The 27,958-nt window shown below is 31.9% G+C and overlaps 1 protein-coding gene across 4 annotated transcripts; it reads right to left on the bottom strand.

Annotated features, from left to right (window-relative positions):
• On the bottom strand, nt 1-27,958 carry LOC127735562 (kinesin heavy chain-like). 4 transcript variants are annotated; one of them, XM_052245797.1, is made up of 14 exons: nt 27,872-27,958; nt 27,045-27,146; nt 25,667-25,783; nt 24,407-24,432; nt 22,487-22,611; nt 20,414-20,757; nt 19,708-19,848; nt 16,866-17,449; nt 16,432-16,697; nt 14,543-14,708; nt 13,876-13,947; nt 13,145-13,401; nt 4,742-4,827; nt 1-3,490 (listed from the first exon to the last, which is right to left on the bottom strand). In XM_052245797.1, exons 6-14 carry the CDS (start codon nt 20,565-20,567, stop codon nt 2,997-2,999), a joined length of 2,220 nt encoding a protein of 739 aa, XP_052101757.1. In that variant the 5' UTR covers nt 20,568-20,757; nt 22,487-22,611; nt 24,407-24,432; nt 25,667-25,783; nt 27,045-27,146; nt 27,872-27,958; the 3' UTR covers nt 1-2,996. The 4 variants fall into 4 exon arrangements, with proteins under 4 accessions (XP_052101757.1, XP_052101755.1, XP_052101756.1 ...); XM_052245795.1 differs by having other exon boundaries at nt 1-1,415; nt 2,980-3,490; nt 16,432-17,449; XM_052245796.1 differs by having other exon boundaries at nt 14,549-14,708; nt 16,432-17,449.

Consider the following 27,958-nt stretch of genomic DNA (forward strand, 5'->3'; position numbering starts at 1 on the left):
TCAGTACATAAAATTCATTTTACTATAAAATAACGGTAAAATAGATAAGAAGAAAAAGAAAAATACAAACAATTCATATCAATTCACTCATAGGGTCTTTGCATCGGAAAACATACATTTATTCTAAAACCAGTTTTTTTTTTTTTTTGGCATGATACGGGTAATGTTCTTCATGTATAGTTTATGATTGCATGATAGTACTAAACTCCTAACGGGAGGAATTGAAGTTTTTCACATGATGAAGACATAATCTTTCGATCAGTTTAATTGAAGTCTGGAGATGGCATGTCAGTAGCTGCTAGTTGTCCTTTGTTAATTTATGTTGGTCATTTTCATTTTGCTTAGTTTCTTCTATTAACTATTTTAACATCGGACTTCCTTTAAACTGAGTTTTACTGTGTATTTCTGTGTTTTTGTTTAACCCCGCCGCATTTTTGCACCTGTTCTAAGTCAGGAACCTCTAGCTTTTGTTAGTCTGGTGTGTGTTTTAAATTTTAGTTCATTTGTATGTTTTGGAGTTTAGTGTGGCGTTCATTTCGCTGAACTGGTATACATTACTGTTCATGGGCCAGCTGAAGCCCGCCTCCTGGTGCTGGATTTTCTTGTTGCGCTAAAGACCCATTGGCGGCTTTGGGCTGTTGTCTCTTTGACACATTTATCGTTTCCATTTTCTATTCTATTAATAATATTAAAATCATATCGTAACAAAAAAGCTGCAATAACTTAAAACAAACTAAAAGCACTTATATTGTTTATATGAAATCTCCAATTACTTCACATATTACAATGTTGACTGCTGTGCCCCAATTTTTTGACATTTTTACCTATTTTGTCTGTTTGTTTTGCTCACACATTGTTGTCAATATAATGGAATTTTATACGACTGTCATACAAGTGAGAGGATTCGCTAGCTATAAAACCAGGTTGAATCCATCCATTTTCTACATAAGGAAATGCCTGTACCAAGTCAGGAATATGACAGTTGTTTTCCATTCGTTTGGTGTGTTTAAACTTTTGATTTTGCCATTTGATAAGAGACTTTCCGTTTTGAATTTTCCTTGGAGTTCTGTATTTTTGTTATTTACTTTTTTCCATGGATAGGAAAATATGGTTGTCATTTATTAAACAACAAATATGTATTGAAAATTAAATCTATGCTGGTTATTTTCTTTTATTTTGTTTGTCATGTTTTGTTTTTGTTCAGTTTTTATGGTCTATTTTTGGGCCGTGTGAGCTTTTCTCGTCACTAGGCGCCCTTGTCCGTCGTCGATGTCCGTTAACTTTTCAAAAATCTTCTTCTCTGAAACTACAACACCAAATTTATCCTAACTTGGCCACAATCATCATTGGAATATCTAGTTTTGAATAAAAATATGTCCGGTAACACCGCCTGGCAACCAACATTGCTGACATGGCTGAAAAAAGAACACAAGGGTTAAATGAAAGTTTTGTCTAATATCTAGAAAGCCGTTATAAATAGAAAAAATCTGTAAGTGGAAAAAATGTTCAAAATATTGTCCATTTACATCAGTACTGTCAGACGACTTCTCATAGGAGTTATTGCCCTTTAATACGATTTTTATTAATCATTGGAAGGATATACTAGGAAACGGAAATATCTTCCTTTGTCCATAATTGTAGTCGATTAAACTAAAACTATGGACGTTAATTTTCTCGTATGAAATGTTTCACACTTTTCTTGTAGGGGCCTCTTATAGCTGACTATACGGTTTAAGGTTTTCTCATTGTAGAAGGCCGTAAGGTGACCTATAATTGCTTTCTTCTTCTTCGTTTGAATTCTGGTGGATAGTTGTCTCATTGGAAATATACCACATTGCCTCATTTTTAGAAAGGAAGATATCTCAAATTTTGAAAATTACTTTAATGACAACATTGATATTTTCAGAACAGATGGATATATTCATCGTGCACAATTCATGTAATTTTCTTGCCCATCATCATGGTTATACACATGTATAACCTCATTTTGAACTTGAATATATGAGTATACATTTCATTGATAACTTTCTTGAAATTTCCATGGATAGGATGTATAGAAAGTTGTGCTAAATCGACTATTTGATAGCAATCACGAAAGTGCAATAAAGGTTTTGATTGCATGAATGAAATCTATACTAAATAAAGAGCTGCGCCATGAGCGCATGATACTGCCGTCACCATTTTAGCGCGTCTTTATGTTTTAAATGAATTTATGTGATCAACTAGAAATACAGTGAGCATAAATTATCTCAAATAGACCCCCCTCCCCCTCTCCCCAATTTTTTGTTAAAGACAGAGTGTTGCCCATTGACACAAAACATGAATAATTTGGCACTACTAAGGCTATTTCAAGTTTAACTAAGTTTGTGACCTTGATTTTTGAACGAATAAAATTCAATAACAGACCAAAGTGTGAAAAATTGACAGTTTTTGACGATTTTTCAACGAATAAAATTCCATAATACCACAATGTCAGAAATTTATAAAAACAAAACAAAAGGGAGTTTATTTCAATAGATATTAACAAGTCACCAAAGTTTCAAGAATACTGCTCAAAGCGTTTTTGAGTTATTGTCCGAAACTGCAAAATCCCCACTCTTTTATGGATAAAGTCCCAATATATACTCCAGAACGTACAATCAGAATTTTTAAAAAATCGAAAAGGAACTTGTGTCATTACACATAAACAATTCACCAAAGTTTCCTGAAAATTTCTCAAAGCATTTTTAGTCATAGTCCGAAAAATCCCCCATTCTGTTTTATCAAAAAATCACATGACTCGGAAACGAAAAATCGAAAATTCAAAAAAAATCGTCAATAAATATAAACAATTAACCAAAGTTTCAGAAAAATTGGTGAAAGCGTTTTTGAGTTATTGTCCCACGTGATGACGACAGTCGGACGGACAACGGTATACCATAATACGTCCTGTAAAAATATTAATATAATTCGTATACCAGAATGACTAAAAACACATACAGTATAATATTTTCATGTTACTCATCTTTGGCTTGAGAACCACAAAAAGTGCAGAAACGCATATCTTCATCACCTCTGTTCCAAAATAAACAATCAGTGCAAAGCCAAGACTTATTGTTTTCTGTCCCTGAAAATGATGGTATTTGCGACAGTACTTGTAGTTTATCGAATGTACGCTTGAAATTTTCAGAGATAGTGCATTCAGTGAAACGTAGCGAAATATTTTCTAGATGCATAGTGCCTTTCGATATATCAACTACGCTTAAAACCCAAGGATTACCGAATGGTGAATTGAAAGTAGTGTTTTCCTGCCTAAGTGGTACCTTATTATTTATTAAAAAGTTAAAAATAAACATGGTTATTTCCATTTGTATAGTTAACATGATGTACGATGTCTCTGCATTATGTAACAACTTCACTTTTCCTTTTCCAACTTCTTCCCATTTATCACTTCTATATATAAAAAGTGTTGTTTGTTCAAAAAATATGCAACTGTAATCTTTTCCACAATCTATAAAAAAAAAATATTTATATATTTTTCAGTTAGACATCAGTAAAAGATTTTTTATTTATATTCTTAAAATATATACGAATACCTTAAAAACACACAACGAACATTGAGTTAAGCGTTAATACAGCGGCAAAACATTCCACCTGTAACTGACATGTGAACGTATTATCTGTTTAATTGTTCGTGCATTTCAACCAAGTTTTATTAATCTGTTATTGACTATATGTTGATTATAATTTTAGTTCTGATCTTTCACTAAAGCTATTTGAAATTATACTCCTGACACGTTTTTCATTCAAGAGATGGTATCTATTAACTTTACGAAACAAACCACATCTCCTTATTTTTATATCTATCACGCTTTCCAATCAGTATTGAAATTTACTTTTGCTTTAAAGTTAAAGTTTTTTGCACTTTTTGTGCATTTAAAATCCGGAAAATCTATGAATTTCTGTTTCATTATCAACGAAGTATTGCGGTAAAATCTACATAATTATACTAAGTCAATGCTGACATCACGATTAACATTTTCTTGGTAATGGCAATATATAATGTTTTTTGTTCACAATGAACAAAAAACGAAATGTTTTAAAATTACTTTACTATCTGAATATTTTGTTAAAATTTATTAATATAAAAAAAATGTTCGTTGATATTATCACGAATACGCATTTTTCGTCTCGTCGTCGTCGTCGTCATCGTCATCGTCGTCGTCGTCGTCGTCGTCATCGTCGTCGTCATCGTCATCGTCATCGTCATCATCATCATCATCATCATCATCAAACAATGGTGAAGCCAACATGAGATAAAGTTACAATGTAACATCTCATGAAAGATTATTTCAAATAGGAAAATCTTTATTTTTGTTAGATTCTAGTTATACCATATTTTAACAATACAAAAACTAACTGAAACATTAATGAAATTCAATATTGTTTTGCATTAAATGAAGTAGTAAGGTTTTGTTATATTCATTCTCTTATAACATTAACGATATCTATTTTACTGAATCAGATGCGAATTTCAACAAGTTTATTTCTCTTCAAGGATGCTCGAAGTCAAAAAATTATTACTATTCCCATCTTCTCTCTGAATTTTTTATTTTATAATGTTCATGCTCAGTTATTTTGAATAGATCATGCAAATAGTTATAAAAATAACTTATTGCACGGTTTTATCAAAATTTTACGTTCCTTCTTAAATACTATTAGTATTTATACTTATAGTATAGACACGTGATATTTGTAATACCTTTATCAACATTAAAGAAACTTCCTCTTCTGGCCAAATTCTTCTGCCTAACTGCGTCTTTGATTCTATCTACCTCGTGTTGATATCTGTAATGTATTTTTATCAAGGTTAAATGATAGCACATACAATTTATAGACACCGTAGTGAAGTTGAACACTCCGTGTAATCCCAAAATATGTGATTCTTTTTGTTTTCAATCAAACCAAGCTTTTTGTTTGTACTGAAACGTGAGGTAAACAAAGCAACAGATTGACGAGTTTTAACCATGCCGCCATGTCCGTATCTGGCTAATACCACTTAAATGTAGTGCATTTCTCTAATAAGTTTTTATATCATAAGTCAAAAGGGAAACATACTACCAGGGGGTGTATTACGACGTTGACTACCCATAAGTGTCTCGCACGGTCTCTAAAAAGGAAACATATAGCCCTGATTTCAGTGTGACTTTAATATCAGGAAAAAAATATTGTATAATGCGTACTAAGTGTAATGAGTGTTGCTATTGTAGCTATGATGAAAAGACATGAAAATCTAAAATTCCGTTCCATGATTGAACTTTTATATATATGTCTTAAAAATAGGCATAGATGATGAGTTAAGCCTCTTTCAACTGATTTTTATAGTTCGTTCTTATGTTGTACTGTTACACCACTGTCCCAGGTTAGGGGGAGGGTTGGGATCCCTCTAACATGTTTAACCCCGCCACATTCTGTATGTATGTGCCTGTCCCAAGTCAGGGGCCTGTAATTCAGTGGTTGACGTTTGTTTATGTGTTACATATTTGTTATTCGTTCATTTTTTGTACATAAATTAGGCCGTTAGTTTTCTCGTTTGAATTGTTTTACATTGTCATTTCGGGGCCTTTTATAGCTGACTGTGCGGTATGGGCTTTGCTCATTGTTGAAGGCCGTACGGTGACCTATAGTTGTTAATTTCTGTGTCATTTAGTCTCTTGTGGAGAGTTGTCTCATTGGCAATCATACCACATCTTCTTTTTTATATATAGAGAATATATACTTGTTTCTATGGCCATTCATTGAATTACAAATGGTACCATTTGTAACATCTAGTGCCTCATTTTTTAACAGGAACTTCTTTTTTCTCTTTTAAGTATTAGAACTATAAAGCATGTATACCGGAAGACACACATATTATTGACGCATTTGTTGTAACTCTGTTCTTTGTACATACTACCCCTATTGAAATTTCATGTCTGTGTATTTGTACTCGGACTTTTTTATTTTAAAAACGAGAGGCTGAATCGATCACATGGTAAACACATGTCGATTTGAAATTAAGTTTTACCTTGACTGCAATCAGTTATGTTGACTTATTTGTAGATCTTTTTCTGATTTTTTAGATTCCTCTCTATCTACTATAGTTTTTTTTTTACAAAAAGCAAAAACTTGGTAAATATTATCTTTCAGGGCCAATAATATGGCGTCTGCTGACAATTTCGTATATGATGACTAATTTGTACATCGTATTGTGCTAAACATTTTTTGCTATTAACTATTGCTATCTATTAAAGTCTCTGCCAAAAAAAAAGGAAAATGGGTAACAATCATCTTTCAAGGGCAGCGTCTGCTGACAATTTCGTATATGATGACTAATTTGTAGATCGTATTGTGCTAAACATTTTTTGCTATTAACTATTGCTATCTATTAAAGTTTCTGCCAAAAAAAAAAGGAAAATGGGTAACAATCATCTTTCAAGGGCATTAACTCCTCTTAGGGGTCAATTGACGATATCGGAAATGTTGACTTAATTGTAAATCATAATTTACTACATATATTTATGCTATATAATGCGGATTTCTATCTTTTAAAGTGTTTACAACAAATATAAAATGGGTAAAAATGATTATTCCCGAGCAATAACTCATATAAGGAGTCAGTTGGTAATTTCGGCCATGTTGTATAAAAAGAAGATGTGGTATGATTGCCAATAAGACAACTCTCCACAAGAGACCAAATGACACAGAAATTAACAACTATAGGTCACCGTACGGCCTTCAACAATAAGTAAAGCCCATACCGCATAGTCCGCTATAAAAGGCCCTGAAATGACAAATGTAAAACAATTCAAACGAGAAAACTAACGGCCTTATTTATGTAAAAAATAATGAACGAAAAACAAATATGTTATGCAGCAAAAAAACGACAACCACTGAGTTACAGGCTCCTGACTTGGGACAGGCACATACAGAATGTGGCGGGGTTAAACTCGTTTGAAGGCGCCAACCCTCCCCCTAACCTGGGACAAGTGTGTAACAGTACAACATAAGAACAAACTATAAAAATAAGTTGAAAAAGGCTTAACTCATCAGATAGAAACAAATAAAAATAGATCTAACAAAAACACAGAGTCGACGTGGACGGGTACTTATACATCCCTACAACAAAAAGACACTTAGTAAATATCTGAGAGTACTCGCAGTTACTGACTGCTTGTTCAAAGCCAATAACAACTTATAAAAGAAATCATGCATCTAAGACTAAAATATCAATCAGTACACATCCAACATCCAATGGATTTAGTGTAAAGACGTCATAAACAGTCAGAGAAAAACATGACGTTGTGCAATTGACTTATTTGTAGATCGTGTTTTGCTGAACATTTTTAATATTTCTTTCTATCTATTATGTTGTCTGCAAAAATGCATAAAATGGGTAAAAACCATCTTTCAAGGGCAATAACACCTAAAAGTGTTCTATTTACGATTTTGCTCATGTTGACTGATATTTAGATCTGATTTTGATGAATATTTTTGCTATCTATAGTTTCTCTTTTTCTATTATGGTTTCTGTAAAGACGGGCAAAATGCATCTTTCAAATATTTTGTTATTCACAGGATCTCCCTATCTATTATGGTTTCTGCAAGAATAGGTAAAAAAAATAACTCCTATAAGGATTCATTCAATGACGATTTTGCCATGTAAGATTATTTGTTCATCTTATTTTGCTGAACATTTTTTCTTTTACAATTTCTCTCTATCTATTATAGTATCCATTAAAAATGCCAAAACTTAGGTAAATATCGCCTTTCAAGGACAATAACTCCTATGAGAGGTCATCTGATGATTTCGTCCAAGTTGGCATATTTGTAGATCTTTAAAATTGTCTCCATCTATTATAGTTTTCATGATAATAACCAAAAACTTCAAAATTCGCAAAAAAATGGAAAAAACTTACAGACGAAAAGACCTTGACATGCAGATCTTTTTTACCTGGTCGGTTTTAGTTTTTGGGATATTAGCCAAAAACTATGAAATTAAAAAAAATAGGTTGCCTGAATTTTCGGACAATTGTTGAAAAGATAGACATTGACATGCTGATCATTTTAATTCTATATGTTTTGATCAAACTGCTTTAGTCTATTTTAGCAAAACCCGCCATGTTTTTAACGGATCAAAACCCCGGATACAGTTTTGAAACTAAATACCCTAAGGAATATTCAGGAAAAGTTTTAAAAATTAATATGATTAAAATGTTCTATGAATTGTAATTGGACTTAACAGTGTGAACACTAATGACAGATACGTGTAATTTTCTTATTTATTTATAAATGATTATTAAATCAACATTGTACAATTATGGGAAATACATTTAATTATTTCATTTTTCATATATAATATACACAGGAATTATGTTATGATGAATTGTGATATCATATATGACGAAAATGAGGCTCACCAAGATGGACGTTGTTTATTTTCAATGAATAGAAATATGTGGAAAAATTGCTTACAAATAAGACATACAATACATAGACTATAAAATAACTCTTGATATGTAATTCTAGCAGAACACATGCACAGGAATAGTAACTATGCGAATCGTAGATTTTATAGCTCCTCCAACACGAATTGTGACACCCACTATCCAGATCCCAAACGATTCTCAAAAACATCTGGTAAAAAATCAACAACTATGAAAAGCAAGTCATCTGAAAGTCCGTTAAATTTAGCGAAATCGCCTACTAACGCTAATAGGTCGGTTGAAGACATATACAACCGTCTTGTGGTCATAAAAGCTTACCAACCAAGGCTCTTTAAAGAACTCAATAGTTTAGAGAAAACTAATGCATAGCAAATTAAAGACGACATTAGAAAGCTAGATGACTTTCGAGTTTGCACAAGTTGATAATAAAATAAAAGAACTCGAAAATAAAATAAAAATGACAGATGTTGAGCTAAAACAAACATAGAATGTAAACATTGAAATGAACAGTGTTAATCCAAAGCTTGTTTTTTTTTTAAACGTGACACAAATCGATGATGAAAACGAAGATAGCCTGAAGGATTATGTTCACGGTCTATTAAGCTCTATTGGATTAGAAATTGATATCCTGAACGTTAAACGGATCAATACTTCAAATAACGGGAATACAAATCCGACCGTTGAACAACGACCAAAACCGCTTATCGTAGCAATTGCGTATGATACACAGCGTTAAAGTGCGTTGGAAAACAAATTCTAGCTGAATAAAATTACAATGTATAAAATATCTACATCGAACTATACCGATCTAGGCATGATTGTATGCAGGACACAAATCTTCGACGAATCGTCAAAACTATTACTTACTTTGAATTCAAGAAAGAACGTGTTGTTCAAAAAGACAATTAATATGTCTGCCAGTCAAATACGAAACGTGATTAGGAACTTTTCATTTGTATTTGGAATTGCAACGGTTGGTATTTATCACAAAGTAGTAATGATCGCAGAATATTTATAATAAACTCATTAAATTGCGACAGAGTTGGTTTGTGCGAAACTCAAGACGAAGAACAGATTGATTTGTCAGGATATCGCTGGATTGGTCCAAAACAATAAAGTTAACACGATGTCCGAAACTCTGATTAAAACACTTCACACTGAGATGTCTGAGCATTTACAATATAAAGACTTACAACACAATATGAAGAAGCGAATGACGCATATCAACACACGTACTGGAATAACGAACTAAAACTTTTATTCAAAGTCGCTAGTGATGCTGCAAAGCAATATCTGAAGTACAAAGGAGACATACGAACAAAAGACAATCTGAAATGCGCTTTCAAAACTACAAGAAAGACTACGTCTACATACTTGCCTGCAGGATAACCTTCTATCTGAAGTGCAGAATGGATTTCGAAAATTGCGCTCATGTCTTGATCACATATATAGCCTATGGTCCATTCTTAGAAACCGGAAATTTAAGTAATAAAGATACATGTTTGTGCTTATCGACTTCAGTAAAGCTTTTGATTCAGTTGCATTATGCTTTTTCATAAGCTATTTTCAATTGGAATACGTGGTAATATGTACAGGGCAATTAAGGCAACATACTCAAAATTGCTTAATGGTCAACTAACTGACTGGTTCGCAGTATAGACTGGGGTAAGGCAAGGGGATAGTCTTGTTCCTACATTATTCAAACTTTTTATTGATAACTTTGTTCCAGAAATTAATCGTCTAGGCTGAGGTATTAATATTGGCAATGATTGTACGAGTTGTTTTCACTATGCGGACGATATAGTTTTTCTATCGGATAGATGTGAAGGACTGCAAACACAAATAAACCGCGAAAGTTGATAGAGTAAAACATGGAACCTTAAAGTCAATACGTACAAGACTAAAGTTATGCATGTTTGAAAAGCTTCTAAAGCAGAAAGTGAATTCAGATTCTACTTCAATAGGATGGCCCTTGAAATTGTTCCAAAATACAGATACCTCGGACTAGTAATAAGACAGTATTTAGACTTCAAAGAATCAGTTGATGAACTGGTATCAGCAGGGAGCAGGTCCCTTGGTTCACTTGCCTCAAAATACTATGAAATGGATGGTATGGATTATGCTATATATACGAAAGTGTTCCACTGTTTCTTTGATGATAGATTACGCATCCGGTGTATTGGGCTGTAAACGGCATGATTCATAAGAGAGGCTTCATTAGAGGTATCATCATCGGTATGATTAAGGATGTATTCTTCTGACGTTTCAGCCACGTTGAAATCTCGTTCTGGAATTATTTCCAAAACATGTGATATAAGTAGAAAATATCAATGTGAAAAAATTGTGTAATTACAATAAGTAGTTTTTGAGTAATAAAATTATCAAATTTTATAACCAATCAAGTCAGTCTCATTAGCCAAAATGTTTAGAAAATGGATGAGGGGTACAAGGAATGATTTTACCAGATACATGTACATCCCATATCATTTTTTTCTTTTGAAATTTCTTAGATATGTAATTTTTCAATCATTTATAACATAGAAGTTGAAATAATATGCTTTTTGTTCTAAAAAAGAGAAAAATCCCAAATTTACAAAGTTGACAACATGGTAAATTTGACACGAAAAAGCAACAAAATTTTATAAAACTTTCTTATATTAACACATACCTATAGTTTTTTTTAAGTTAAATTTATTCAGATTGGCCCACTTCATCTTTAGTGAAAGTATGAAAAAAAGTTTAATTGCGAAACTGTGTTTTTTATTCATGATAATAGCCCAAAAATGGGTAAAAATTGAAGAAAAATGGGAAATTCATCAAAATTGGGTACTTTCAAATGGCTGTAGCAAGAATTGCACCACCATATGATTTTTTTCTTCACCAATTATTTTTTTAGTCATATAAACCCAAAAATCAGGTTAAGAAACAAAGTTTAATTCTAGAAATTTTTGGCTCCTCAGAGGTGTACATCCTTAATTAGAGGGTATCATCAGCTCAGCAGTCAGTACTGATATGACTTGTAACAAACCTTTCTAAAATTGTCTGTTTATAAATTTTTATATCATAAAGAAACTAAAGTTTCAACTCCCTCAGGCAAAGTAGACCTTAGATGGATTTGGCTATTTTTTTAGGTCCTTTTTGGTCATATCACTCCTCAAATGTTTCGGTTCTTATACATCCTTAGCTTTCACATATTCGGCTTTGGGTGTTCTTGATGAAGGTAAATGAGGAAAAGCGTTTGAACGCACGAAATTGATAACGTGTTGTTTTCATTTTTTACAGCACTAGGTCGATACTTCTGCCGGTGGACTATCAGCCCCTGAGGGTATCATCAGCTCAGTAGTCAGTACTTTTATACTGACATAATTTATAACAACCCTTTCTAAAATTGTCCGTTTATAAATCTTTATATTATAAAGAAACTAAGGTTTCAACTCCCTTTTCTTCAGTATCGTGCGATACGAACTTTTCTTGGTGTTAATATGGCTACTCACCTACCGGATATAACGAGAGAAATTGGATGGAACCTGGTTTTTATGCATAGCATATAATGCAATGTTATTCGGCTACTGTGCAGGTTATTCAGACTAACGGACTCTCGTATGTGCCACAAAGCATTTCAATGAGACCAAGAAATTTCTAAACGATACAGGAATACCTGGTTCAATAACGCCAAAACACTAGAATCCTGTAGACTAAACAATATAGTACCACCCAAAAACGCGTACAGTTTTTCAATCCCTCATGTGTTGGGCAGTGTGAAAAACTCTTTAAAAGAACGTCATAATTTGTCGTGGATTGACAGTGTTCAAAATATGCCAAAACTCAGAACATTAAACATATAAAATCACAATTCATAACGGAAGAATATCTGAAGAAATGTCTCACCAGAAACCAAAGATCAACCTTGTCGAATATGCGATGTGGAACGTTCTTATAGAATTTGAAAAGGGACGTATCAAAAATATTCCCGTTGAACAAAGACTATGCAAAATGTGAGACAGTGGCGAAGTAGAAGATGAGCTCCACTTCATGATTAATTGTACATTATATAACAACATTCGTAACGAACTCCTTTGAAAGCTTCAAACTTTACATGACTATGACTTCCCTAACCTTTCATCAATGGATAAATCAAAAGAACTCCTAAATAGTAATAAGAGTAAAATTGTTGCAAATTTTATTATTGACTGTTCAATTTTGAAAAATCAATCAACATAGTGTGTATAAACTAACAAACCTATCTTATAATATCTGTTTGTCAAAGCGTTTACCTTTTCTTTCATTTTAGTAACAAACAAAAATTTTGATTTCAAAATTAATTTTCATGATTCAGAATACACTAGTATCATAAAAAAGTACATCATAAGCGAATTGGCAGGCTGATTGTTTTGTATCATAAAACATGTACTTATTTGTTTATCTAGGTTGCACTATAATAAATAGTTCTACTTTTTCTATGGTCTAGTTATCAGTCTTAATATATTACCTGTAATATTTTATTGCTTCTCAACATTATTATATTTTAAAATTTTTGTTCTTATATATTTCTTTTTTCATTATATGTTCAGTGTTAACTGATATCGATTTCATACATTATATTGGGATACTGCTCAATAGCTCAAAGGACAACACCTATTTTTCGTTCAATATTTTTCTAAATTGAAATATCTTCAAACCTCTTTCTGTTTCTTATATTTTCTTCTTTGGCTTCCTTTAAAGCAGATTCTAAAGCCTTCACTCTTTCCATTGTTGCTCTTAGTCGTTTTTCTAATTTGGGTAGTTCACATCTTAAATCTGCGTTATCCCGTACAAGCTGTTTGTGAACTTTTGTGAGTTGATCAAGGTTATTTTCTAAAAATGATATTTTCATTTGCTGTTCAAGACTTCCTTGCAAATTATTATCTTCTTCGTCATCTTTTTTATCCGTTCGAGTCTGTAACATAATTAATTTGATTGACATTAGATGAGTTATAACACAAATTAACTATATACAATTTGACCTTAGAATTGGTAATTATTATGATGTTTTTATAATTGATCATTATTTTCTAATAGACGTTTATCGTTAACTTTGGTGAATAACTCTAGATAGACAGTGTTCCAGCTATGTATAATCACCTTGTTCTATACATGAAATATGTAATATGAACATTTATCTAGACAGGAGAACCAGTCTAGAACTCTAGATTATGTCTTTAACATGTTTAATGTTGCTATGATCTAAAATTAGCAGGTACGAATCACGTACAAAATGTACATTTGATATGGGAAAGAAAAAATTTGACATAATTAAATGTGTCAAGGACGAGTTTTTGTGTTTGAAAGATGTCATTATTTGTCTTATATTTACAAGAAGGTTGAACATGGACAGCTAACGAATATCAGGTGTTATGAATATATATCTTACTTTTGGCAATCTTTTCTGAATATCTAGTACAAATATTTTCTTGATGTTGTTCAGTTTCTGTAACTCTTTAGCCTGAAGAAAACATGATCATTTTGTACGCAGTATTTAATTTCGTAGAGTGTCGATATGTCAAAATTATTTGCATTTTAGACTTGTAAATATTAATCAGCTGTTAATGGCATAACATGTTTATTATATAATACGTTAAAATCTATTTCTTCGTTTATTCTGTTTTACAGAAAAGTGTATAAACACACCTATTGAGTAAAATCGATTTAAAACATATTTTTTTACATTTAATTTTATAATCTTCCACAGGTAATGTTTTTGCAAATGCTTTGACAAGCAAAAAAAAACAAGATGACATTGAATTTGTCAGTTTTGTGACTTTTTCATAATTAAAGCATTCTGAAAAACGTTGTTTTCTTCTAGCTACTTTGGAACTCATGGAATGTTTAGTTAGCCATTAAACCAGGTTTAACTAACCATTTTTATCACAAAATGCCTGTACCAAGTAAGGAATATAACAGTTGTTTTTCATTCGTTTCGTTGGTTGATATAGTCGAGCGTTTGATTTTGTCAGGTTTTATTGACTTCACCTTTTTTAGAATTTACCTTTAGGTTCGATATTTTTGCTGCTAGAAATAAAAAAAATACTTAGATCTACTTGTACCACAGATTCCTCGAGACGTTCGAGATTCTGTTCTTCTAACTCTTTATCTTGAATTTCTGGGGAAATTCTTTTCATCGTGGATGACTCTGATTCCGTAGGCACTTTTGAATAAACTGCAACTCCAATATGACCAACATGTAACGATAGTTTCTGGTTTTCTCTAGAACAAAAATATAACTTTAACTCCATGTATATCGATTGCTTTATAAAATTTATAATGCACTATGTAGATCAATATTATGGAAAATCAGTCTCATATAAGGGGCGTTTGCTTTTTTAAGGATTTGACAAATAAATATTTTAGGCGGAATATATATATATATCTGGATTTCTCAACTGCTAAACAGTAGAGTCAATTGTACTTTATTTCAAACAACAAAGACAACGGGTTTAATGAGCATAAAATTGTATAGTTTGTTCTAGCTGTTTTTGTTATTGAAAGCATAATTCTGGAACCGAAGCGTTGTGTTAAAAACGAAATATAAGAAGCACTTCACATTTATTTCAAAAAATAAAGAAGAAATAGAGCCCTGAGTAAAACAAATAATATAAAGCACTATGATAAAACTTGTTTCAAAGGCATAGTTTATGTGATTGAAACATAAACTTGCTAGCTCAGATGCAGAATATGTTTTCATAAAACTTGAATACTGAATAATTTTTTTATTATACAATTTATAGGCTTTTTTTTTATAGATTAAAGAATTTCAAAAAAATGTAATTTCAAAATTGCAAAACAATTAGGTAAAAAAATGAGGTAATTTGAAAATGACACTTCGGACTATTGTCGAGCCTCCGCGAAAGAAAATTGTCAAACCTTCATACTTTTATTTATTTAGGCATCCAAAACGTGAAGAAAAATGTTACGAAACTTTGACGATGACGATGATGGGTGACTGTCTAACGTCCAGTGACAAATCATATACAACGACAGTTTTACAGAAGTTTCTTTGCGATGAAGAAATGTCATCTCAAGATTTTTTCATATTCCTGGTTAATTTGTGAGATATTTCTTCAAAACTGCACATATTTCGTAAATTTTATTATTATACATATTCTTTATCAGAATTTGAAAAAAAAACATCTAATGTCAAAATCCTAGTATTTCTTTTTATTTAATAGTAGAATTTGGTATTCTTTTTAAATTTTTACGATATAAAAAAACCCTTTCTCATGATGCCATGTTAAGGTTTATGCAATTTATGCCATTTTACCAATGTTATATGGAGAGGTTACGGCTGAATATCAACGAATACGGCATCGCATTTATCTGACAGTATATTCGTGTTCCCAAATGTATGCCTGTTAAAAATATCGTTTCATGCTGAAAGATTGATTCTTTCATTTTTAAATGGACAATCTTATTGTTTTAAAATACTTTTGTGTTATTAACTTTCACTTTTGCTTTTTCTGTAATATGAAAATAAGAAGATATGATATGATTGCCAATGAGACAACTTTCCATCAGAGACCAAATTACGATGAAGGTTAACAATGTATTTTTTTCTACACAAAATCCTGCACTTTTCATTAAGATTAAAAATGGAATTTGACATTCTTATTTGTTTATATAATTGACCCAAAGGTGTATACATGAGTACAAAACCTGGTATCATTGCATTGGAACTTTTTTGCGTTATAATTGCCATATTTTGTTTCAGAACAATAATTATCTTACTGTTTTAGTTGGTCAATATACGACTGTTTTTTTCTACACAAAATCCTGCACTTTTCATTAAGATAAATAATGGAATTTGACATTCTTATTTGTTTATATAATTGACCCAAATGTGTATACATAAGTGCAAAACCTTGTATCATTGCATTGTTACTTTTGTGCGTTATAATTGCCGTATTTTGTTTCAGAACAATAATTATCTTACTGTTTTAGTTGGTCAATATACGACTGTTTTTTATCGATCTCTTCCATAAGGGTTGACAATTGTTTATTAACATAACTTTCTCTTTGCCTCTCGATTTCTTGTTCTAGGACAGTATTCATTTTCTCATCCAGCTTTACTGTTTCCATTTCTTTCTCTTCTTCTAGAGCTCTCTTCATTTCCGCATTAAGTCGGATTTTTTCCTTTTCGATTTCTTGTTTAAGAGCTGTCTTCATTTTCATATCCAGCTTGACTTTTTCCTTTTCGATCTCTTGTTCTAGCGCTTTCATCATTTCCGTATCCAGCTTGCATTTTCCTTTTTCGATTTCTTGATTAAGAGCTGTCATTTTCGTATCCAGATGAACTTTTTCCTTTTCGATCCCTTGTTCTAGAGCTGTCTTCATTTCCCCATTTAAAATGACCATTTCCTTTTCGACCTCTTGTTTATTATCTGTCTTCGTTCTCGCATTAAGCTTGACCTTTTCCTTTTTGATATCGTTTTCTAGAGCTGTCTTCATTTCCGCTGCAAGCTTGACTTTTTCCTTTTCAATCTCTTGTATTAGAGCTGTTTTCATTTTTGCATCCAGCTTAACATTTTCCTTTACGATCTCTTGTTCTAAAGCTATATTCATTTCCGCATTCAATATGACTGTTTTCTTTTCTATTTTTTGTTCTAGATCTAACTTCATTTCCGCATTAAGCTTGACTTTTTCCTTTTCAATCTGTTGTCCTAGAGCTGTCTTCATTTCATCGTCAAGCTTAACTCTTTCCTTTGCGATCTCTTGTTCTAGAGCTATCTTCATTTCCGCATTAAGCTTGACTTTTTCCTTTTCGATCTCTTTTTCAAGAGCTGTATTCATTTCCGCATTAAGCTTTACTTTTTCCTTTTCAATCACTTGTTCTAGAGCTGTCTTCGTTTCATCACCAAGCTTAACTCTTTCCTTTTCAATCTCTTGTTTAAGCGCTGTCGTCATTTCCGCATGCGGCGTACTTTTTACGTTTTCAATTACACATATATTTCCTGTAATAAATAAACAATCGCAATGGTATTTAACAACCTAGTACAATTCTGATTCTGTTTAATTAAAATGGACTCTGAGTTCATAAAAAAACAAGCATAAACAATAAATTATAATCGTACTAAAGTCAAACATAAAGGTATTAAAACGCTATTTTGAATATTTTTTCCTCATTTCTAGAGTTATCTCGCGGACAAATTACATATAATCACAAGCAGTTTTTATTCTATGTTAATAATTTAGTTTTCTTTTGAAAATTCTTAAAATAATTCATAGAAAGAGCTGAAGAGGCATTCAAACTAATACATATAACCACATTCTGAAAATGTCTATACATTGTATTTCAAAATTGTGGTTGCAATTTTATTTGATCATATATGACGTCATGTTAAAGAAATAATTCAAAACAGGTGTTCTTATCAATAATTTTCTAATTCGTATTCGTGTTTGTCATTTCAGGCAGAAAGCAAAAAAAGTTTTGTCAGTAAAATACGTTAAATGATAAGGAAAATCAATAGAAAGTGTTCGGTTTTGGGTCTTTAATGACTCTAGTTAGGGTTTTACAGTAAGGTCTAGATCTAGCAACTTCATGTCACTGATACATTGTACGTTTTGAATTGTGACAAACGGTAAAACGAGACAGGAAATATCAAGAAACGTCATCAGTAGTAGTAGGGTTGAACTAGTATTTTATCCACTGAATAGAAAACAGTAAGGAACAAAGAAGAAAGTAAAATGAAATTCAGAACAGAAGCAACACTAGACTCTACAGTTTCTGAAAGAGAGAATGAATAATAAACATTGGTACAAGTCAAACAATACTACACAATCCCTCAACTAAGAATGCTAGAAGTTTCTGGAGGAACGCTTAAAGATAAAATATTCTGGTATTTATAACATCCCATCATACACCATATGTATTAGAAAATGAATTGATAAATGGTACTCATCAAGGAAATGTAGGTCACAGAAAGTGTTTTTAGCAATCGACTCTCTTTTTCATCTCGAATCACATATAAATATCAGAAAATCTTATTATCTTATACATGTATTAGTATTAAATAATATGTACTTTGCAATTTAAGACACAACTGAATGCTAAATAACTGTTTTTGAAATTCACACGCCCAAAACAGCTGTAAAATGGGCTTTAACAAAAGTACTTTTTTAATTATTGTCTTCATATTTAATTTCTATTCTGAAATTTGTCTGATGATGAAAGGTGAGACAAAGTATACAATAAAGAAATCAATGTATAAATGATATAATTGTATGTTTTACAAGGAATCCAGATGTTTAATTTTCAATGTTTGTCACAGATGCAAATTTTCCATTACAAACATAGATATTAAATATTATTAGTTTACTCTATGTAAGTACTATGTAAGTACTATGGCAAATGGTGCTTCCTATAAAATGTAACATCATCAATAAAATGCATTTGACTTTTAACATTTTGATTATTTCTTTTGTTTATTTCGTTTTTTTTTCTTTTAGGCAATTTGGTTTAATTTTCATTTCTGTACAGTTGAAATCCTTGTTTACTGAGGGAGTTCATGTGTGCTTAAATTCTCCGGGAGTGTTTAAATAATTAACTACGTTGACTGATGAGGGTCTCGAACGTTCGTCTTCTTCTTGAAGAAGTGGTTTCAAATATTTCAAAGTATACTGTTCTTTAACAAATTTCCATAGTATTGTTAAGTTTTTGATTTTCAAATATGTTTGCCTCGATCATAACTAAAGAGACATTGATTGTCGAAATGCGCATCTGGTGCAGTATACGTAGTAGTTACTATTGAATAGTAAGTGGTGTCAAATGTTCTAAACAGAATCTTCATGATATTAGTCAGAGACCAAAGTGATCTATTTATTTATGGGGAGAGCGTTAATGTCCTCCTTACACATGCCTGTTACATTATCCCCCCCCCCCCCCCCCCCAAGTCGAACGGTTTGGCAAAAAGTACAATACAATTGGTATCTTTGTTGTTTTTGATCTATAAATGAAATACACGTGGTAAATTTCCACTCGATTTGAACAACCGATATGAAAACGAATAACTTGTTTAATAGGTGGACACATTTTGACATTTCTAAAATATGGACATGATTTGATGAAAAGGTCACATTTCGACCTACACAAACTAGACATGTTTGGGCGCACAGTGGCGTCATATGGATAATTTTGGAGGATTGAAAACGTGGGGCGGATGGCATTTTTCTGGGTATTAAACATATATATCACATATTTAAAAGCAAGTACCTTCTGTGAATCTTTTCGATGCACTGCCACTTTTTCCTAAAATATCCATTACACTTCCTTTCTTTAATTCTGATGCCACTTTAAGGCCTATGTTGGAAGGTGAACTACTAATTGAACGTGTCTTTGAAAGCTTTGAGATACCTTAAAAGCAGAAATTAACACTTACGTTAGAAAGAGATTCTTTTCACTTCAGTTTTACTTTTTCGGTCAATTGTTCTAATTGTCAGAAACATTTTGCTATTGATAGTAAGTTTGTATTAAAATAAAAATTGTCCTTTCCATTGTTGCTATTGTGATTTATTAATAATTTAATCATATATATTACTATGTTGGCTGCAATTTAAACAATGCAGCAGTTGTACTTAAAAAAATCTTTATATGATTTATTGTTGTTTGTTAATATTGAATTTCAATGGCAAATATTTCATGCACTTTTGCAATTTTCGAATTTATTTCAGAACTCGTCTACAGTAAAAACAGTAAGTTTCATTTGAAAAGTTTTGAAAATATTAATAAGATGCATTAAAAATCATTAAAAAAAACAATATACAGTTAAAGTCCGTTCCATGACAGAATAGAACTACAAAAATTAATTTAAATATCAATTTTAAAATATACAATTGTTTCAGACAATATCATTACTGAAATCTGGATATTTAAAAGTATGATTTTTTTTTGTATTGCCGTTAATAAAAAAAAAAAGTACCTGTGACAATTAAAACATGCTTGTATCTCTCCATACTTTTGTCTGTTGTCATTTTTTTTCCCTTGTCATTCGTAACAACCATAGCTTTGACAAGATATCGCTTGCATTCTTGAAGGCAACATCCACCATCGTAATTGAATAGGTAGTCGGTCATGTTTAAGACTGCTTTGAATAATATCTTTTTATCACAGATGATTTTAATATCTAGTATTGTTTCAGACAAAGATCGTCGTGAATCTTGTACGCGAACAGATCTGATACTTTCATAGATGCTGTCATAAAATTATCTTCCAAAAAAATTGTGGAACTTACTGTGCACAGTTGAAATGGATCTAGCACTGTAACTAAAAGTATATGTGTATATGTTTTAGCAGACATCGACAGAATCAGTCAAATACTTTTACTATCACACTTTCATTTTACATTAAATGTGAAAACTCAGTCATACTGATTTAAATGTGTACTAAGTTTCAAGTTGGTCTGATAATGAACTATAATGAACTATAATGGTAAAATACCTTAAAGGCAATTTTTAAGATGAGAATGTACCGTGTACCCACGTTTCCATGTTAAGTGAACAGTGAAATCGGGGTTAAGTTAATGTTCACATCTTAATAAGCATGTCAACGATGTTTCAAGTAGATGTGACCACAACTCCATGGTAAACTACGGTCAACAATAGTTTAACCTGAAACGGGAAAGACAAACAGACGGACTAATGGATGCAGACCAGAAAACATAATAGCTTTTATAGTCGGGCAAACAAATAACTGCTGCAAAAACTGAAAGCCAAAATACAAATGTACCAGAATGTACAACTAAAATCTACAACTATACACTTAAGATGGCACAAGATTATGTATTGAAACGATTTCTAATCTCGGAAAAATACTTCTGGCCAATGGTGATATAAATCAAATATGGAAAGTCTCCTTATTTATATAAAACAGTTATTTAGGCTTTCAGCTTTAGAAAGTCAAAAACATGATTCAGTAGTTTAACCTGAAACGGGAAAGACAAACAGACGGACTAATGGATGCAAACCAGAAAACATAATGGCCTCTATAGTCGGGAAAAAAATTAACTGCTTCAAAAACTGAAAGCCAAAATAAAAATGTACAAGAATGTACTATTAAAGATAACAACTGTATACTAGTTAAAATGGCGTAAGACTACTTAGTGAAACGATTTCTTATTTCGGAAAAATATTTCTGGCCAATGGTGATATAAATCAAATATGGAAAGTCTCCTTATTTATATAAAGCAGTTATTTAGGTTTTCAACTTTAAAAATTCAAAAACATATTACAGGGTGGTCATTATTCGATATTTTAACATTGGTTACATTGTTTAAGAAATTGTTTTCCGAGCATTAACGAATGGTACCATGTTCACAACTACTGTATTTCCCGTGTTAAGATCACTTCCGCCAATGAAGAAAATAAAACGTGTACCATTAACTTGTTAGCTTCACAACAGATAATCATTTACTACATAGACCCTAAGTGATTGTTTTTAAATTATGCATCATTAGGTCAATCAGTAAAAAAATAAAGTCAATCGCAGAAAAACTCTTGATCTCGATACATGTAAGTTAGTGCATAAACCATGCTGCAATGAATTATTTCGTTTCATATTCCAAAGAATCAAACCCTAAACTGACCTAAACAAGACAGAAAAATCCTCAAAATCGTCCACGTCATTTGGTTTCTGGTATTTTTCATTTGTAATTATAAAACCTATCCTTTTTGGTTATTAGAGTTGTAACATTTTTAAAGCAGGATTAAGATAAAATATGGCTTGAATATTCTTACAATGAAAACATTATTTTACATCAATTATTGTACCATCTCCGAAGCACTATTTTCTAGTAACCTTGGATATTGATAGTTCACCAGCAATGGTACTGATCCAGTGTAGTTATGCAACGTTCGATACCGATTTAGTGCGACACCTGTTCCTAGACTGATCCTTATTATGTTTTCTCGGGACCAAAGGTTTTGGAAGTCAATTATTTTGTCATTTAAGAGCATAAAATAATTCTGGCCTATACCATTTTTTTTTAAAGAATTACCAGATTTCAAATGCTCTCCTATTTCGGTCTTCTGTTGGAACAAGCTAAATCTGTAGTTAAAAGCACTTGGCATTGGTTGAATCGAATTTAAAAGATCTAATGCTTCAGTTCTCACCTTCTCCCATCTGCAATATATATTATTTACTGACTTAAATAATATATGTAAATACATGCATGTAAGATACTAGAAAAAAAAGTATTTTGGAAGTACCAATCGAATAGTAAATCATTAAAGTACAAATAACCAACATCACGTATACACACATGTTTACATTATTGCGGTAAATATCCGATAAAAAGTTTGAATGTTTATATTAGTTTTATTACATATACAACTATAAACATTTTACTGTCGAATTTTAATAGGTTGTTATAAATGACAAAATGGCGGTCAATCTTGATATTGACTTTTTCACTTTTACCGTTCCAGACATTAAATAAATTCTTAATGACTTGGTAAAAAGGCATAGAACGTGGCAGGTCGCACAAATCTGAAGGCGCAATACATTAGAATACATGAATTTCATGCGTACTAGCTGCCCTCTTCAATGGTTACCTTCAAATAACAGAAAATCCGGTTTGGTATCAATTTGACAGCTCGTTTCTTGTTAGTTTATGAAATGAAATATTTTCTTACATTAAATTTTTAGCAGTTGAACATTTACGATAGTTTTAAGTATTCATTCTTCATTCCTTATGATAATACTACTCCCCATGTATTTATATGGTTTTTCAAAGTTTCCAAAATATTTGGTTCAAGTAGAATTTCTGATCTAAAGGCAATAATACATAATGCCTCTATAGATCCGTCAAAAGTTGCCAATTTCCAATTAACAGCAAAAACCTTTTGCATTAGCCTTATTGGAAAAAAACGTAAATCTAACGAACTTAATGACAGTTGTGCTGTGAGCTATTATTGCAGATTTAACGATAACCCCTAACTAAAAAACTTCGGTACACAGGATGCTGGTGAGCCACGCCGCCGATGTGAAAATGCTTCTAACGGTATAGCATATTCACATGAAGCGTCATACTAAATTTCAGGAAGCACTGATTTGTAGTTCCTGAAAAAAGGCGAAGAAAATTTCATATGACGAACGGACAGAGAGGCGGGGGTATAAGAATAATTGAGGATAAAAAATGAAACTGTCTATTTTCATGTACCTGTACCAAACCAAATCCGCATGTAACACCACTCTCTAGAAAATATGCAACTTTCTTTGTTGTATTGTTATGAAGTTATTTTTCATGCAATGAAATATTTTTCTTCATAAAGGGTGTAAAGAGATGCTAAGCATTACTTGTGAATCATTTTCTTGTTATTGTTAGAATTATAGAGGAACTTATTTTAAATTTTATGAAATGCATGGAACGGGATGTTGACATTCCAAAATAAAAGATCTTTTATTTATTCATTTAATCTCCTAAACGTCAAGAGCAACAACAAAAAGGAGAATTGATATAAGTATCTGGTATAAAGAAGAAGTGAATACAAGTTAAAATATTGAATAACATATACTAAATGAAATACAAAATACACACAAAAAATATCTGGAAAAGGGGGGATTCATTCCCCAAGCTCCTGTGTTACGGACGTGATAATCTATACTAATGTATAGACTATTTCTACCAAAAAATATTTGTCCTATTCCCTAAAATAATAGGTGGTGGTCGTTTTTGTTTACAAATTAACCATCATAGAATATATCCCAAAGTTAGGAATATCCGGAGACCATCTTAAGACACCTAAATCGGTGTCCTAAACTTAAGACGATTCCTTTGACATTTCCTAAGTTACGACATATTTCATAAACAGACCCCGGGTCTTTTGTAAACTGGGATTAAACAATTGTTTTATACACACTTGTTTTACAAACTGTGTTTCTATATCGCTATGGGTTCTATTATGAATATACTTACTTGTCTTGTAGGAGACTGTCAACGACCTATAGGATGACAAGTTAATGTTGTTAGATTTGGGATGTTACTCACAGACACTTGTCTCTGTTAAAAACGTTTTTAACAGATAGGAGTGTCTGTGATGTTACTTACTGTTCTAATATTTTTTCTCGTGTCAAAACTGTCAAAATTCAAAGGTAATAACTTTAAAATTCTGGTTTTTACCGTTTTTGTTAACACTAAACGTGTTTTAATGCATCAGTATTTATTTTCTAAGTTTTGTTATATACATAACATAAGAGATGTGGTGTACACGTTAATTAGACTGCAACAAAACTAATAAGGCATTATAATACAACGGAAACCATGAATAGCTTTTAGTATGTCTTGTATATGTAAATTTGGAAAAATAATTTACTTAATTTGTTCACTGTAGTCATAATTAATTTTTCTCTTAGCACCGTAGGAAGTGTACTATAACCACTATAGATCTAAAGTCCACGTGAACAAGCTTAAACAGTAACTGTTGTTATTCCAGTTTGAACTGCATTCGACAAAATCTTAAACTATCTACTATGAATCATGCTTGACAGTACCTTGGATCAAACTAATAGGAGAAAAATACAACTCAGTATTGTCAGTAAAGTTAGATTGGTTAATTATTATAAATAACAAGTATATAAATGATGTTGTCTATCTGTCAGGCAATTGAATTGGCCTTTGATAAAAGTGTAGACAGAAATTACGATAAAATTTAGCAGGTAAACTTCCAGAATGATTAAATGAATTTCAGCACCGTTAATTTAAAAACTGGTACGCCAAGACTCTTTCAAGTTCACAGTACCAATAATATAGAGGTGTTTCACTACAGGTTTAGAAAACAAATCATCAAAGATACCAGGCTTATAATTTTGTACTCCATATACGCGCGTTTCGTCTACAAAAGACTCATCAGTGACGCTCTAATCAAACAAATTAAAAAGCCAAGTCAAAAGCGAGTGTGGAAGAGCAATGAGGACCAAAAATTTCGAAAGGTTTTGCCAAATACAACTACGGTAATATATTCCTGTGGTAGAAAATCCTTCGTAATTTAAACAATTCAAAGTCAGTTAATAAATAATATAAAAATGACAATATTGACAATCTTTTATGTCAACACAGAAGTGTTGACTACTGGTCGGAGACGTAACCTCCACCAGTAGTGCATGGTATCGACCGAACAGTTCTCTTGCGGCAAAGAAAAAGCAAAATTATATTATAAAGAAACGTTAATTTACTTACAACTGAATCGTTATCGATATAACGTAAACTTTGACACATTAAAGAAGCTTCTTCATCAACAAGTGAACCATATTTTATCACAGTTTCCCTAGTTTGCAAAGAATAATCTTCCAAAGTCTAAAATAAACAATCAAACGACAAATGAAATTAATATAAGTTAGACGCTAACCCTACAAATGAATATATATATATATATATATTGCATTCACATTGCTAGTGGAAATCCGAATTTCAGCCTGCCCTTCATCATGGTCGATACAATTTGCCAAGCCTACGTTATTGATTTATTGGTTGATTTGCTTTTGGTCTTAAGATGCTTGAAATAGTTGTCACTTATACCTTAAACACAGAACTATTAAGTATATGAATTTTCATTTATGCCTGCATGTTTATTGTATCAAATTCAAGTTCTTCAGAAATAATAAATAACCAATTAAAGGATTACAAATAATAGAGTTTTGTCCCTCATGCAATGTTGACCTAAGATGAATATGGCTATTTCTTTTATGCCCTTTATCTAGTTTAGTAGGAACAATTTAGAAAACCTTTTTACGAGGTTAGAACATTGGTAAACTAATGTCGCCTTAATTTAACTTTGTCAAGTTCTAGTGGTGAAGATCTTCAACTTGTGGTTTTCACGTTTTTACATATAAATCGTTTCAGACTTCGCGCGAAGTATCTCTCACAAACATCGGTGGATTTGTTTCATTCAAAATGTAATTAAGTACCACCATTAACCAAGAAAATGTTCCGACCTTCGATTTTCATTTGCCTGTATCGGTTTCTGTGTCGGAAAGATTTCTTGTCTACAAAAAGCAATCCCGAATACATTATAATTGCTCGATACTTGATGCCAAATTTTATGATATGACGCATACTTTCTCTTGAAGATGTTTCTGTTGTTTATTTTTGCTTGCTAAACCTCCAGTGACAAACATTTCTTGCATATCCAGGACGAGAACAAATTAACAAAATATCCAATAGGGATCGAGCTTTTGTAAGGTTTGTCAACCAAGATGTCCCAACTAACACTGCAAAATAAGGGTATTTATGATAGATGCAGAAACTATGCCATTCATCAGTCCATCAACAGACAAAAATGAGTTATGACAAAGGTTTCTTAATGTGCAATCGATTTGTATATCGTCATCATTCTGACCGGACTTTGCTACGTTTTTATACATGCCACATACTTTAGCAAGGGTTTGCGGACGGATGGAAGAAGACCATGGATCATGACCATATTTCTATGATCAATTCAATCCTTTCTGGTAAAATGTTTAGAAATGGGGCGGAAAGTAAATAATATTCATAGTAAATACCTTAACTGTTCCTGTTGGTAACTGGAAAGACCTAAATAACGACTATAAATATTTACCTTTTCTAGATGCTTTAGTATCATGCTTTCTTTTTTGATAAGTAGTTGGTGAAATGATATGAATTCTTGTTGAACTCGATCTTTTTGAATCAGTGCATTGAACTTAAAAATAAAAACAATCGTGCTATTTCTAAGGTAGCAATGCCACAATGAATTTTTATTTGTGCACAGAAAAGTTATAGTAAAAAAAATATGAGAAGTTAAAATGTCTTTTCCTGAGATCAACCCCAGTTTTTTTGGTGGGGTTCGTGTTGCTCAGTCTTTAGTTTTCTATGTTGTGTTTTGTGTACTTTTGTTTTTCTGTTGGGTCTTTTTCTTTTTTAACCATGGCGTTGTCAGTTTATTTTCGACTTATGAGTTTGAATATCCCTTTGGTATCTTTCGCCTCTCTTCTTTAATTTATTTGTCTTTAACATTCTCTCTAATCTATACATTAGAATTGAGAATGGAAACAAAGAATGTGCCAAAAAGACAACAACCCGACCATAGAACAGAAAACAGCCCCATGTCACCAATGGGTCTTCAACCCAGCGAGAAAATCCCACACACATATGTAAAGCAGTAATCAATTAATTTATCCATCCTCCACTTGGTGAAAATTCCAGAAACACATGTCTTTATCGAGAACCTTTATTAAGACTTCTCTGCTGGTGGGAATTTGTAATTCATGTCTCAACATTTCTCTCCTTTAAACTAATTTTAAAGATGCCTAAATAAATAAATTTATAAAACAACGGACCAAGATATTTCAGAACGTTTAGAGAATTTGTAATTTTTACATTTGTTTTTAATAAGTTATAACTTGCTTTTTTTTCTCATATTCTTACCTGGGTTTCCTGATCACTGCGTTGAAGTTCCCTAAATGCTTGATCCAAAACCTTCAAACAATAACTGCTGTGTTTCTGAATTTCCTG

This window comes from Mytilus californianus, unplaced genomic scaffold (assembly GCF_021869535.1).
Source record: "Mytilus californianus isolate M0D057914Y unplaced genomic scaffold, xbMytCali1.0.p SCAF_3, whole genome shotgun sequence".
NCBI classification, from domain to species: Eukaryota; Metazoa; Mollusca; class Bivalvia; order Mytilida; family Mytilidae; genus Mytilus; species Mytilus californianus.

Excerpts from the sequence above, each read along its gene's own strand:
- LOC127735562 (XM_052245795.1), bottom strand. The coding sequence starts at position 20,567 with ATGACCGACTACCTATTCAATTACGATGGTGGATGTTGCCTTCAAGAA. Across the intron at positions 13,948-14,542 it reads TCGAGGAATCTGTGGTACAA|GCTAAAGAGTTACAGAAACT; the intron begins GTAGATCTAAGT and ends TGTTTTCTTCAG. Across the intron at positions 3,491-4,741 it reads TTTCTTTAATGTTGATAAAG|ATTGTGGAAAAGATTACAGT; the intron begins GTATTACAAATA and ends TTTTTTTTATAG.